Genomic DNA, 15,586 nt, shown 5'->3' on the forward strand with positions numbered 1-15,586 from the left:
GCCATTGGAAAGGAAAGAGATTCTTGGATATCAACAATGACCAACATGATATATTTTTTTTCTGATGGGTGGATACATAATATTATGAGGATTCTTTTCTATTCTGGGAGAAATCAAACCAGGTATCGAGTATAGGAATTGAATACTCATGATACACAGCATTTTAACAGGTTCAAATGCCATACCAAGCTATAGTAACATTATCTCATAAATTGTGTACTTTTTATTTGCATAATACTAAAATAATATAAACATATTTTAAGATACAAATATATTTATCAATAAAGGAATATATTGCTAACACCTTTTTTTAAAAATAAAGGACGATACCTAAATTTATTAATTACCCTAATATATGGTAGGTGAATACCTTATGCAAAGAGAGGAAACTTGGCAGTTACATGGATGAAAAGAGGAAGTCGTTCCTATAAAATAACTAAAGACTACATATAAAAACAAAAAACATCAAGCCTAAGAATTTACATATATATGTTAGTACCGAATAGAAGGAAGACCTGCACGGATAAAAACAAGGAGATGGTATCCAATTTTATTGATTACCTTATACAATCTGTATTAAGCTTCAGACTAGCCTCTGGGGGTGGTTTCCAACCAAAATGTGCTCGGAGCTGCACCTGAACTTTAACTAACACTGCTTTATAACTGTGCTTCAATGAGATCTTGAATCACCATGAGAAATGGGGAGGTCGACCTAGACCCGAGTGTCAACTTTCTGTGTTTAGGGAGGTGGTTGATGTGTGTTCTCTTAGGTATATGGGGCATCGAAGGAATAAATTCACTTGGAACAACCGAAGGGAAGGTTCTCACTGTAGTAGATGGATAAAATGACAAAGTCCTAAAATCAAGTTCCTATAAAAATAAAGACTATATAAAAAAAATATTAATCATAAGAATTAACTTAGATATGTTAGTGAGTGCCGAATAGAAGAAAGACAGAAATGAGCAACCATATGTTTAGGGAGTTAAAAATGAGACGAAAAACTAAAAAATTAGGCGATTGTGCTATTTAACAGTCAGTGTCGGTCATAAGGTGCAATGTGCGAATAGGATGATGAATATTTTTGTAGACTTTGGTTACTTCTTTATCAATTTCCAGACGTGGGTATAGCATAGAATGATTTTCATGATCATCTTTTTCAACAAGCATCTGTGCTAAAACAGAGTAAAGTCAATCGCTGTGGGACCAACTTGATCATTCTAAACAACTTTGAAAGTTAAAAGTTCTATCTTTGTGAGATACTCTTCTTATCTTTTTACATCAAAGTCATCATCTAATAAAAATCAATGGACCGAATTGAACATCTTTTTTTTTTTTTCAAAAAGTATCAACTTGCTTTGAGACCAAAGTGATTACTTTAAGGACGGCAATGGGCCAACGAAATGAAAACATACATTGAATTGTGATTAAGCAGCAATTAATAAAATGGAAATAACTAATATCCCTTCTCATTTCAACCAGGTAAGCTGCATCAATCCACTCAGGTCCCAGCAGGAATAAATGCTCCCATTGTATTCACAATACCTCTTTTCCATGACCTGCTATCTCACTGGATTTCCATGACATTTCATACACAACCTTCTCATGATCTTTTGTTTTACCACTTCGTGTTACCAACATCATGCATTAGAGAATCAGTAGTACTGCTGAGTTGTAATCAGGCTTAATTACGTGCATACACCGTTACTTCTTCCATGGCCTTGCAAGGAGCTTCTTCTTCTTCTTCCTTTTTTTCTTTCACCGACCGCTGGGCATACGATGTATTCTTGAGTTTTAGAGGTGAAGATACTCGCAATAATTTTACTGCCCATCTATATGATGCTCTAGATCGAAAGGGAATCAACACCTACATAGACTATGAACTTAGAAGAGGAAAGGAAATTTCACAGGCACTTCTCAAAGCTATTGAAGAATCAAGAATTGCGATCATTATACTCTCTCAAAACTATGCATCATCCACATGGTGCTTAGACGAGCTGATGAAGATCCTTGATTGTAATAAAACAAGGCAACAAATCATTCTTCCTGTGTTTTACAACGTAGATCCATCAGAAGTACGACATCAAAGAAAGAGTTTTGGTGAAGCATTTGCAAAACATCAACATAGGTTTAATGATGACATGAAGGTGCGGAGGTGGAAGGAAACACTCGAAGAGGTGGCCAACTTGTCCGGGTTTCATTTAGGGAACAGGTACTACTTAATTCTAATGATCATTGTGTGACTTCAGAATTAAACTCTTCTTTTTCTTTTTTTTTTTTGCAGTAGATGACGAAATACCTTATATATATATATATATATATATATATTAGCAATTTCACTATATTTATTTGTATGTTATGTTACTGTCTCTTTTCATTTGAAGAGTCCATCTCATTGATTGTTTCTTATGATCTTCTCTATTGGTAGGAACGAATCTGAATTCATCAACGAAATTGTTGAAGAGGTTTTGAGAATAGTAAATCGTATATACTTAAGCGTTGCCAAGTATCCAGTTGGAATAGAATCTCATATAAAAGATATTAATTTGCTTCTAAGTATTGGGATGAATGACATACGCATGATAGGGATCCTTGGAGTTGGTGGAATTGGAAAGACAACCATCGCCAAAGCAATCTACAACTCAATTGCTTATCAGTTTGAAGCTAGCTGTTTTCTTGCAAATATTCGAGAAACTTCAAATCGAGAGGGTGGTCTAATGCACCTGCAGGAGACACTTCTTTATGAGATCTTAGGAGACTCTAAGAATTTCAAAGTTGGTAGTGTTGATAGGGGAATCAATGTGATAAAGCATAGGCTCTGCTCTAAAAAGATTCTACTGATTCTTGACGATGTGGATAAGTTGGTCCAATTAGAAACTCTAGCCGGAGATCATGATTGGTTTGGTTTAGGAAGTAGAATCATCATAACAACAAGAGATCAAAATTTATTGACTAGTCATGAAGTTGATTCAACATACATGATGAATGAGTTGGATCACGACAAAGCTCTTCAGCTCTTTAGTTTACATGCCTTCAAGAGAGAAAAGCCTATTGATGATTATGCAGAACTAACAGAAGATGCAGTAAGATATGCAGGGGGTCTTCCACTAGCTTTAACGGTTCTAGGTTCAGATCTAAAAGGTAGAAGCATACATCAATGGAAAAGTGCATTGGATAAGCTCAAGAGAATTCCTAACAAAGATATTCAAATGATACTTAGAACAAGTTATGATGGATTGGATGATAATGAGAAGGATATTTTCCTTGATATTGCTTGTTTCTTCAAAACAAAAGATGTAGATTATGTCATCAAAGTATTAGATAGTTGTCGTTTCTTTCCAGATGATGGCATTCAAAGGCTCATGGATAAGTGTCTCATAAGTGTTGATGAGAGTGGAAAATTGTGGATGCATGACTTGCTACAAGATATGGGTAGAGAAATTGTTCGACAAGAATCACCTAAAGAACCTGGCAAACGTAGTAGATTATGGTTTCATGAAGATGTTCGTTATGTACTAGAAGAAAATACGGTAAGAGAGTAAATGAAGAAAACAAGACTAATTTTACTTTTTTTATGAGCATCTTCCATTTTCATTTATGAACAGGTTTCAATGATATGCAGATTTTGAAGAGACATTAATTTTTTATATTTTGAATGTGATTAATTGTTTTTGGAAACTCAAATATTAGAAAAAATTACTCAATTTGAAAAATATTAGCAGAAAAGCAAGATATAAAGACAGTCTAGGTGTGAGTTAATTTGCTAATACATGTTGTATATGTTGTTGCCCTAGGTAACAAACAAAATTGAAGGGATATTGATAGATTTGCCAGAACGAGACTTGATATGCTTAGGTTCCAAAGCATTCATGAAGATGAAAAGACTCAGAATATTTATAAATCGCAATGCATGTTTATCTGGAGGGCCTAATTACCTTTCTAATGAGTTAAGCTTGCTTGATTTGGGTGAATGCCCTTTGCAATCTTTGCCATCCAATTTTCATGGAAAAAAACTCATCGACTTTCAGATCCGTAGTAGCCTCATAAAAGAATTGGGGGAGGGAATCAAGGTAAAACTTATGTTCTCAATATTTTTCTTTTCAATTTAGTTTTGAACTTCTTTGAATCTAATTTCTCTTCTTTTTTTTTACTGATCTGCAGAATTTTCAGAACCTGAAGTTTATGAGTTTCTATGATTGTAAATTCCTAACAAAAATTCCTGATATCTCAAGGATCCCAAATTTAGAGGAACTGTATCTTCGTAATTGTGAAAGTTTAATTGAAGTTCATGATTCTGTTGGTTCCCATGATCATCTGACCTCTTTATCATTCTTCGGATGCTCAAGCCTTAAAAGTTTTCCAAGAAGCCTCAGGATGAGATCTCTAGAATCTCTTGTCCTTGAAGATTGTTCAAGCCTTCAAAGTTTTCCTGATATTGAGTGTGAGATGGAATGCTTAAGATTCATTAAATTCGACCAAGCTCCTATAAAAGAATTGCCTTCATCCATTGGGTATCTCACTGGCCTGCAGGATGTATACATAAAAGGCTGTAAAAACCTTATGCATCTCCCAACTAACATTCTTGAGCTGCAGCATTTACGCAATCTTTGTGTCGAAAATTTTTCAGAACTTGTTAAGCTTCCAAAGAAGGAGAAGGAGAAGGAGAAAAGATGTTCCACGCCCTGTGTCATGTCAACAGAAGAATGTGAAATTTCATCAAATGAAGAACTGCTCTCAAGGCCGCCACCTCCATTGCCAGCACTAGAATATTTGAATCTCTGTGATTGTGTCCTATCAAAGTCTGACTTCTTTACAGCATTTAATTTCTCATCCACTTTGGAAACTTTAGAACTGTCAAGGAGTGATATCGTTATTCTTCCAGCAAGCATCAAAAGATTTGTTGGATTGAAGTGCCTTATGTTGTTGGATTGCAAGCAACTTGAACAAATTCTAGAACTTCCACCAAATATAGAAGAGGTGTTTGCCAGTGGATGCATTTCATTGGAAACCTTTCCGGAAGTATCAAAAAAATTTGAGTTCAATACAAGCACCTTACCATCACTACATTGGATTGACTTGTCTGCATGCAATAAAATGCTTGTGAATATCAGGAATCATGTCACGAATCCTTCTTTGGTTGAGGTCTCTCTCTCTCTCTCTCTCTCTCTCTCTCTCTCTCTCTCTCTCTCTCTCTCTAATACGTATTTGTGTATGCCATTAATGTTTATGGGTTGTATTACTGAAAGTTATAATAATATTCATTCAACAGGGACAACTTGAGGAGGCACTTTTAGGTGGAATTATTTTTCCGGGGAATAGGATTCCAGACTGGTTTAGCCATCGCAAAGAGGTTTCAAACAGTGAATCTTGTGAAATACAAATTAATGGACCCTTGTATCTGGATCAGATCAAAGGAATTGCTTTGTGTGCTGTTATTGGACCCATTATTGGGATCACCCAGCCAGATACACCCCCTGCTGATATTAGTGCTAAGATCATTGGCAATGGAGTCGAAAGGTTCCTTAGAGAAAGAACAATTCCTTCAATGGATCATGTTTGGCTAGAGTACTCCATGCTGGAATCCTTTAACCAAAAGGAGAACAGTTTGCGAGTTGAGTTTTATTGTGAATCAAAGATGGTGTTCTTTAAAAGTTGCGGGTTGCATCTGATAAACAAGCTCGAAGAAAATGTGCAAGTTCATCCATGTGTGCTCCCTAATAGTGTTGATGTCGAGATTGAAGATTCAGTGGCCTCAATGGCTGGTATTCAAGTTACTAAGAGACTCCGTGATGGTGATGATTACAGCTTGGAATCCAATTGGTACCCACAACAGAAGAGTGTAAAATCCACTCATGATGCCGCTGATCTATAGAATGAAACTGATTTTGTCATAGAATTGCTGGTTGTTTTAAGAATGTCATTAACGAGGATGAATAACTTTAGCCCCCTCATTATCTATGTTGATCAGATTGCCTAATAATTTTCGTATAACCCAACAATGTTGACAAAGCTGCGCACCAACCTACATCCTCTGTCAGCAACTGATATCAACTAATGGCAGAAGTTTGGAGGATGACTCTTTCTATAACATATTCCTCCGCTATCAATAAAGAAATAAAGAGTAATGGTTTATACAAATTTCGAACAGTCTCTTTCTAAAAAATAGTGAATCCTATCATGAAGAGTGTTAAAAAAATCTATTTTTTTTTTAATAGACTACTTTTTTAACAAAAGATTTAAACAAGACTTATCCATCTGAAATTTTATATTTAGAAATTAGTGTGCAAAGCACACCTTTTATTTAATTGACATGATAAGACTTGATTTGTAAAGAAAACTTAAAATTAAAATATCTAATTAATTGGCAGTTTGGATTTGGCAATTTGGAAGAGCCAGGAAGTACTGACAAATTACTAAAACCAAGCATCTAATTAAATTACTTTTTATGTGTAATTTATTCCAAGACATCTGCTTTTATGCTTTTCAAAAGCATCTGCTTTGTAAAAGGTTCTGTTGATGTATTCCAAGACATCTTCTGTTATGCTTTTCAAAAGCATCTGCTTTATAAAAGGTTATGTGGGTGATTTATTCCAAGACATTTGCTTTTTTGCTTTACAAAAGATGCTGTGTGATTTATTCCAATTAGTTTTCTTTGAAAGGAAGTTGCTGCGTTTTTGTATATATATTACTAACTAGTATGACCAAGTTGTTCTACGAGGACTAGTTCAATGGCTTTCCATGGTGGCTCTTCCTCTTCCTCTTTCCCTAGTTCTGCTTCTTTAAGTCCTCAGTAGACTTACTATGTGTTCATTAGCTTTAGAGGTGAAGATACCCGCAATAATTTTACTGCCCGTCTACACAATGCTTTGCATCGAAAGGGTGTGATCACCTACATTGATGATAAGCTTAGAAGAGGAGAGGAAATTTCACAAGCACTTCTTAGAGCCATTGAAGAGTCAAGAATTTCAATAACTGTACTCTCCAAAAACTATGCATCATCCACTTGGTGCCTGGATGAGTTAACGAAGATTCTAGAGTGTAGAAAAACAAAATAGCAAATGGTTTTACCAGTATTTTATAACGTAAATCCATCGGAAGGACGACATCAGACAAAGAGTTTTGGAGAAGCATTGGCGAAACTTGAAGAAAGGTTCAAAGATAGTGCGAGAGTGCAGATGGAAGGCATGCCTAAAAGAAGTGGCCAATTTGTCAGGGTGGCAGTTAGAAGGGAACGGGTACTTCTAACTATTCTTGTCTCTCATACAAGAAATTTACATATTCTGTTCAATTTCACACCATACATTCATACAATGCATGTCTGATCTTGGACTAGAGAGCAGGAAGTTAAAAAGAGATTAATTCGATTCAAATTCTGAGACAAATCCATCCTTCATCCTGGATCTGGGGGTCGAAGTTTCCTCCTCTGTTTTTTTTTTTCCTGTCTTTTTTGTTTTGCCTTTCATCTATTCACATTTTCTTGTGGAGGCGTCAACAAAGTGAAGTTTAATAGTGCATATAAGACTACCATTGTCATCTATTATTGGAGAAAAGATGACACTAGATCACGTTCTTATTTCTTTTCATAAGTGTTACTCATTTGATGTTTTGGTATTGGTAGGAATGAATCCAAATTTATTCAAGAAATTGCTCAAGCAGTCACAAGAATAGTAATTGTACATACTTGAATGTTGCCAAGCATCCGATTGGAGTAGAATCTCGTGTACATGCCATCAATGTGCTTCTAAGTGTTGGGATGAATGACATACGCATGATAGGAGTCTTTGGAGTTGGTGGAATTGGCAAGACAACAATTACCAAAGCAATCTATAACTTGAATGCTTATCAATTTGAAGATAGTTGTTTTCTTGCAAATGTAAGAGAAACTTCAAAAAGGGAGTGCGGTCTTGTCCAATTACAAGAGAAGCTTCTTTATGACATCTTAGGAGACTCAAGTTTGAAGGTTGACAATGTTGATAGAGGAATCAACATCATAAAAGAGAGGCTTTGCTGTAAAAGGATTCTTTTAGTTCTTGATGATGTAGATCAGTTGGCCCAGTTAGAAGCATTATCTGGAGAAAGTGGTTGGTTTGGTTTGGGAAGTAGAATCATCATAACAACAAGAGACAAACATTTACTAACCAAACATAAAGTTGATTTAACATACAAGGTGAAGCAAATGGATCACAATGAAGCTCTTCAGCTCTTCAGTTGGCATGCCTTCAAAAAAGACAAGCCCATTGATGGGTTTGTACAACTCTCAGAGCATGCATTGCGTTGTGCTAGAGGCCTTCCATTGGCTTTAGTAGTGCTTGGCTCAAATCTATATGGTAGAAGTTTTCATGAATGGAAAAGTGCATTAGATAAGTGCAAAAGGCTTCCTAACAAAAATATACACAACATACTTAGAGTCAGTTATGATGATCTGGATGACAATGAGAAGGATATCTTTCTTGACATTGCATGTTTTTTCAAAGGTGAGGATGCAGATTATGTCGTTAAAATATTAGACAGTTGTGGGTTTTTCCCTGATATTGGGATCAGAGTTCTTTCTGATAAGTCTCTTGTAACTATTGAAGAGAATAACAGATTGGTGATGCATGACTTGATACAAGAAATGGGTAGAGAAATTGTTCGTCAAGAATCACCCAAAGAACCTGGCAGACATAGTAGGTTATGGTTTCATGAAGATGTTCGCTATGTACTAGAAGAAAACACGGTAAGAGTTTAACTCTTCTCTTAAAAAAAAAAGTTTAAAATTGTTTCCTTTCCACAAGAGAAGCTTACTAGAAAAATCTACTGGTTGTGTGTATATCTATAAACATTCATTCTTGTATATATATGCTGCCATTTTGGAAGTAATCTTACTTTGGAGTTTGGTACATGCCAATAATAAAAACAATTTTCCCTTTGTGAAAATAGGAAAAGAAAAAGAAAAAAAATACAAACTGTTTAACTTTATGTTTCTGTATATAAACAAAACAATAGTTTCTAGCACATGATGAAAGGATGGAGAAGTTAAATGTTTTGATTTTGTTAGCTTTTATTTTGTCTTACTAGGGAACAAACAAATTGAAGGCATATTGGTGGAGTTGCCTGAACGAGACTTGATACACTTGAGTTCCAAAGCCTTCACGAAGATGAAAAGGCTCCGGCTCTTTATAAATCGTAATGCATGTTTTTCTGAAGGGCCTAATTATCTCTCTAACGAGTTAAGATTGCTTGATTGGCCTGAATATCCATTACAAGCTTTGCCGTCCAATTTTCATGGAAAGAAACTCTCTGGTTTTAGGGTCAATAATAGCCTTTTCAAAGAATTGAAGGAGGTATTCGAGGTACATTCAATCTTCTTATCGATATTCTTATCCCCTAAATTTTGATGTAAACCACTTTGAAGCTAATTTATACCCCTTTTTCTTTACAGAATTTCCAAAACTTGAAGATCATGGAATTATCTGATTGTAAGTTCCTAACAAAAATCCCTGATATTTCAAGGATCCCAGGTCTTGAGAAATTAACTCTTTCTAGTTGTGAAAGTTTAGTTGAATGGAAAAGTGCATTAGATAAGTGCAAAAGGCTTCCTAACAAAAATATACACAACATACTTAGAATCAGTTATGATGATCTGGATGACAATGAGAAGGATATCTTTCTTGACATTGCATGTTTTTTCAAAGGTGAGGATGCAGATTATGTCATTAAAATATTAGACAGTTGTGGGTTTGTCCTTGATATTGGGATCAGAGTTCTTACAGATAAGTCTCTTATAACTATTGAAGAGAATAACAGATTGGTGATGCATGACTTGATACAAGAAATGGGTAGAGAAATTGTTCGTCAATAATCACCCAAAGAACCTGGCAGACGTAGTAGGTTTTGGTTTCATGAAGATGTTCGCTATGTACTAGAAGAAAACGCGATAAGAGTTTAACTCTTCTCTTAAAAAAAAAAGTTTAAAATTGTTTCATTTCCACAAGAGAAGCTAACTAGAAACATCTACTGGTTGTGTGTATATCTATAGACATTCATTCTTGTATATATTTATACTGCCATTCTGGAAGTAGTCTTACTTTGGTACATGCCAATAATAAAAACAATTTTCCCTTTGTGAAAATAGTAAAAGAAAAAGAAAAAATATACAAACTGTTTAACTCTATGTTTCTGTATATAAACAAAACAATAGTTTCTAGCACATGATGAAAGGATGGAGAAGTTAAATGTTTTGATTTTGTTAGCTTTTATTTTGTCTTACTAGGGAACAAACAAAATTGAAGGCATATTGGTGGAGTTGCCTGAACGAGACTTGATACACTTGAGTTCCAAAGCCTTCACGAAGATGAAAAGGCTCCGGTTCTTTATAAATCCTAATGCATGTTTTTCTGAAGGGCCTAATTATCTCTCTAACGAGTTAAGATTGCTTGATTGGCCTGAATATCCGTTACAAGCTTTGCCGTCCAATTTTCATGGAAAGAAACTCTCTGTTTTTAGGGTCAGTAATAGCCTTTTCAAAGAATTGAAGGAGGTATTCGAGGTACAATCAATCTTATTGTTGATGTTCTTATCCTCTAAATTTTGATGTAAACCACTTTGAAGCTAATTTATACCCCTTTTCCTTACAGAATTTCCAAAACATGAAGATCATGGAATTATCTGATTGTAAGTTCCTAACAAAAATCCCTGATATTTCAAGGATCCCAAGTCTTGAGAAATTAACTCTTTCTAGTTGTGAAAGTTTAGTTGAGGTTCATGATTCTGTTGGCTACCTGAATAAACTTACCCATTTGTCATTTTCCAAGTGCTCTAACCTAACCACTTTACCAAGAAGCCTCAAGTTGAGATCTCTAGAATGGCTTGACATTAGAGATTGCTTAAGCCTTCAGAACTTTCCTGAAATTGAGTGTGAAATGCATTTTTTGAGTTCCATTTCATTAGCCTACACTGCTATAAAAGAATTGCCTTCATCCATTGGATACATCACTGGCCTTGAAGATTTATGTCTAGATGGGTGCAAAAGTCTTTTGAATCTACCAAGTTCCATTCTTCAGTTGCAAAATCTAAGGTCTCTTTCCTTCAAGGATCGTTTCCTATTGAAGGTGAGGAATAAAAGACAATCCATACCCTCTTTTGTGTCCACAGAGGGATCAGAAATTTTATCAGGTGTAAAATTACTCTCTTTGCAAACTCCAAAGAATTCAAGCGTTTCTAATGATGATTGTTCCTCAACAGTGTTTCCGGCATTGCAATTTTTTAATCTTGGGAAGTGTGTCCTATCAGAATCGAATTTGTTTAAGCTATTTAACTGCTCTTCCACATTACAAGATTTAGATTTCTCGAGAACTGATATTGTGAGCCTTCCTCCAAGCATAAAAAGATTTATTGGATTGAACCGCCTTATATTGCAAGATTGCAAGCAACTTCAAGAAATTGTAGAACTTCCACCAAATATCAAGGAGGTAGATGCTAGTGGGTGCATGTCATTGGAAATTTTTCCTGAAGCATCAAAGAAATTTCAATTCAATGCATGCAACTTAAAAGCACTAGAATGGATTGACTTGTGTGGATGCCATAAAATGCTTGTGAACATAGGGAATCATGTGGCAGATCCTTTATTGGGTAAGGTATGTCTCTCTCTTTCTCTCTCTCTCTCTCTCTCAAACATTTTCTTGTGCCCCTTGGTGTGTAGGTTGTACTGCTGAAAAGCTTATGATATTTGTTAACAGGGTCAATTTAAGGACCTTTTAGGCGGCATAATACTTCCAGGAAATAGGATCCCGGACTGGTTCAGCCATCGTAAAGAGACTTCAAATATTAATTCGTGTGAAATGGATATTAATGGACTTCTGTACATGGATGAGGTCGTGGGAATTGTTCTATGTGCTATTATTGGACCCAATATTTTGATTGGCCGGGAAAGGCCCCTTCATTCTATTGGTGTTAAGATCAATGATAATGAAGTCCAAGAAAGAGTGGTTGATTTAATGGGATCAGATCATGTATGGCTAGAGTATGTCGTTCTAGAATCTTTTAAGCCAAAGGAGGACAATATGCAAGTAAAGTTCTATAGATATTTAGATGAACTGGTGTTCTTCAAAAGTTGTGGAGTCCATCTAGTACACAAGCATGAAGAGAATGTGAAAGATCATGATCCAGCTCTACTCCATGAGAATGTTGATGTGCATTTGGATGTACCCAGTGAAGAGATTGAAAACTCTTGAGTCGGATTCAGTCGATGGTATTCAACTTTCTAAGAGGCATTAGGAGGATGAAGATGATGGCATCAGGGAGTCCATTATGTACCCTCAACACAAGAGGGGTCCTTTTGGGCGTGCAAATTTCAGATTTGCGAAAACCCTCCAGCATTTCTCAACTAAGGAGCCTCTATAGACTTCCTTCAAGCTAATATGTTTTTCTTCTTTTTTTTTTTTTAACAGGGTTCTCAAAACTTAACAGTTATGGAATTCTATAATTGTAAATCCCAGATCTTTCAAGGGGTCCAAATTTAAAGGAACTGACTCTTTATGGTTGTGAAAATTTAGTGGAGGTTCATAATTATGTTGGATTCCTTAATAAGCTTAGTTGTTTGCGTTTGGATGGATGTTGTAGCCTTAACATCAGTTTTCCAAGAAGCCTCAATTTGAAATCTCTAGAATGGCTTGACACTGAAGGACACTGCCATAAAAGAACTGCCTCCATCTGTTGGGAACCTCAGTGGGCTTCGCATTTTGAATTTTGGAGGCTGTAAAGATCTTATGCATTTACCAAGCAGTATGTTTCAGTTTTAAGCACCTAAGGGAACTTTATGCCTATGATTGTTCAAATCTTACTCCATCTTCCTCAATAGTTTTTCCAGCACTGGAAGTTTTCAATCTTTAAGAACTCTGCCATATCAAAATTGGATTTCTTTATAACACTTAATTGTAATTCCACATTGCAAGAATTAGATCTTGCAGGGACTGATATTGTTAGCCTTCCAACAAGTGTAAGAACATTTGATGCTTTGAATATCCTGATCTTGGAGGATTGCAAGAAACTTAAAGGAATCCTAGAACTCCCACCAAATATAAAAAATAAAATAAAATAAAATAAAATAAAAAAGGTACATGCTAGTGGATGCATATCATCTGAGATTTTTCCAGAAATATCGAAAAGACTTGTACTCAATACAAGCAACTTGCGAGATCTGTGTTGGATTGGCTTGTCAGGATGTCACAAAATGCTTGTGAATGTAGCAGATAATTCTGTGCCAAGTTCTTCATTTGTTGAGGTAACGACTTTGATCTCTCTCTCTGCTTGTGTCTCTCGGATCTCTCTCTCCTTTGTATAAATTTGCTCATGCCGAAAATTTGTTATATTTTTTTGGCAGGGACATCTTAAGAACTGTGGCATTATATTTCCAGGAAATAGGATTCCAAACTGGTTCAACCATGGTAAGGATCAGACTTCAAATGGTAAATCATGTAAAATAGATGTTAGTTTTGATGGGATCAGTATTAGAATTGCTTTATGTGCTGTTATTGGGAAAAATCCCACGATCTCTCGGGAAAGACCCCTTCCTCATGATCATGTCGAAATTGATTTCCATGTTGTGTTCTGCACTCTTAGTTCACTGCATGGAATCCAAAAGTGTTGCAGAGAGAGAAGAGCTGGAGAAAGAATAGTTTCTTCAATGGATCATGTATGGTTAGAGTACTACGATGGAGAATATGTTGGAATGGAGACGAATGATTTGATAGTACTTGAGTATCCTCCTGCAATAGATTCAGTGATCCTTAAAAGTTATGGAGTTCATCTGGTACATGACAAGCATGATGAGAGAATTAAACATCATCCAAATGTGCTCATGAGGAAGAAGATGATGATGATGTCAATTTGAATGTACCTGATCATGAGAAAATTGGAAATTCAGGAGATTTGATCGATGCTATTCGACTATTGAAGAGGCCCATGATGATGATGATGATTACAACTTTAAATACACCTCGTACCCACAACAAGAGAGGTGTTCTTCAACCTCGGGTGTCAAAGAAACAAAGGAAGATTTGGATTTACATGAGAAGTATACTAATCAATGGTTAGTTGGATGAATACTCATGGATCATGGACAGTGGTGCTGGTGGTTGTGATTTTCACTCTTGCTTGTTCGGCACCGTGGATTACGTCTATATATATGTTTGTATGGGACTTTGGAAAAAAAATTGTAGTACGAAATAGATGTAAATCCAAACTTTGGGCTCTCATTTTTAGCTCTCTATTACAGGGTTTGACATAGAGAAAGAATGAGATGTTCAAGAAAGAGAAACCCAGCTAGAGGAAGAAACCATTGCCTTCCTTTTCTTGTCTTTTCTACCCATTTTTGCTCCCTTCCCCTTGCGTTGGTGCCTATCTGTTCCCTATACTAGAAGGAAAATGCTAGAGCTCCCGCTGCAGTTCTACTGTATTTTATTATGTGTATTTTTTAATTTTTTTTATATAGATTTTTTAAATATTTTTTAAAAAAAATTATAATATTATTAAATAATATTTTCTTAGTCACGAAGTAAAATAAAAAATCATAAAATATTTATTTTATGATTTTTTATTTTACTTCGTGATTAAGGAAGTATTTTTTAATAATTTTTTTTTTACTTTTTGATTAAGAAAGTATTTTTAATGATGTTCTAAATTTATTTTATTTTTTAAAAATATTAAAAAAATCTATATAAAAAACAATTTAAAAAAAACACATATAAATATATGCTATAGCTCCCAGCGGGGGGTCAGCGAAAGCTGTAGCATGATCCATACTAGAAACATTGGTAATGGTTAATGCATTTTTATATTCATCTTCATATTTGCATAATATATCTCTAAATTAGTCTGTATTAGATTATGCATCTTTAAAATTTGAAGAAATACTATTCACTCTCTAAATATTATTTTATTATTTTTTTCTCTCTCCTACCTATTTCAATAGCAACTCTTAAAGCATGAAATTTATATTTTGTTGATGATACGAAGTATTTTTAGCACATGTTAATATTTATTGATAAAATTACTCATTTTAATATATGAAATTGGTAATATTTAGATATATGGAATTGATGTCTCTGAGGATGGGTTAAATAATAGAATTTACTATAAATGCTAATTGCAAAATATATAAAAATAATAATTTTAGAAAGAAAAAAATATTTTATTAGTATTTAGTTCAAAAATACATAATTCAATATAGGAGTTTTTCTTTATATGCAAAATTAATATTCAAAATATATAATTTTGAAGATACATATAGAGAAACTAATGTTAGCGCTCTCGAGTTCTTTTTGCAAACATCTAATAAGTCAGGTTTTGCCTCCAATATCTTGGATTATAATGTTTTGCTTTTTGCATTTTAACGTAACAATTAGAGTTCAATTGTAAAATTGCCTCATTTGGTTACTAGATAAGATAAAATTAAATATTTTGTTCAAAATTTAATAAAATATTATTATAATATAATTTTTTAATATTATTATTATTTTGAAATTTAAAAAAATTAAATTGTATATTATATTTTATATGGAAGTTTAAAAAAAATGTAATGATTATGTGAGATAAGATGGGATGGTCATG

The 15,586-nt window shown here is 34.6% G+C and overlaps 3 protein-coding genes across 6 annotated transcripts; all 3 read left to right on the top strand.

Moving 5' to 3' along the window:
- The first annotated feature begins 1,053 nt into the window (after positions 1-1,053).
- Positions 1,054-4,811, top strand: LOC121241784 (disease resistance protein RPV1-like). The gene is made up of 5 exons (XM_041139635.1): positions 1,054-2,210; positions 2,427-3,528; positions 3,793-4,068; positions 4,160-4,723; positions 4,762-4,811. The coding sequence occupies exons 1-5, from the start codon at positions 1,714-1,716 to the stop codon at positions 4,780-4,782; spliced, it is 2,460 nt and encodes an 819-aa protein (XP_040995569.1). The 5' UTR covers positions 1,054-1,713; the 3' UTR covers positions 4,783-4,811.
- A 2,360-nt stretch (positions 4,812-7,171) lies between these two features.
- Positions 7,172-12,801, top strand: LOC121241782 (disease resistance protein RPV1-like). Of its 4 annotated transcripts, none has more exons than XM_041139634.1 (6): positions 7,172-7,233; positions 7,617-8,714; positions 10,251-10,526; positions 10,615-10,651; positions 11,399-11,613; positions 11,716-12,801. In XM_041139634.1, the coding sequence occupies exons 2-6, from the start codon at positions 7,752-7,754 to the stop codon at positions 12,208-12,210; spliced, it is 1,986 nt and encodes a 661-aa protein (XP_040995568.1). In that variant the 5' UTR covers positions 7,172-7,233; positions 7,617-7,751; the 3' UTR covers positions 12,211-12,801. The 4 variants fall into 4 exon arrangements, with proteins under 4 accessions (XP_040995568.1, XP_040995566.1, XP_040995565.1 ...); XM_041139632.1 differs by having other exon boundaries at positions 7,617-8,472; positions 8,575-8,714; positions 10,615-11,613; XM_041139631.1 differs by having other exon boundaries at positions 10,615-11,613.
- Positions 12,802-12,956: 155 nt separating this feature from the next.
- On the top strand, positions 12,957-14,343 carry LOC121241792. The gene is made up of 2 exons (XM_041139643.1): positions 12,957-13,259; positions 13,359-14,343. The coding sequence occupies exons 1-2, from the start codon at positions 13,209-13,211 to the stop codon at positions 13,866-13,868; spliced, it is 561 nt and encodes a 186-aa protein (XP_040995577.1). The 5' UTR covers positions 12,957-13,208; the 3' UTR covers positions 13,869-14,343.
- The last annotated feature ends 1,243 nt before the right edge of the window (positions 14,344-15,586 follow it).

Source organism: Juglans microcarpa x Juglans regia, chromosome 8D, assembly GCF_004785595.1.
Source record: "Juglans microcarpa x Juglans regia isolate MS1-56 chromosome 8D, Jm3101_v1.0, whole genome shotgun sequence".
Lineage (NCBI taxonomy): Eukaryota > Viridiplantae > Streptophyta > Magnoliopsida > Fagales > Juglandaceae > Juglans > Juglans microcarpa x Juglans regia.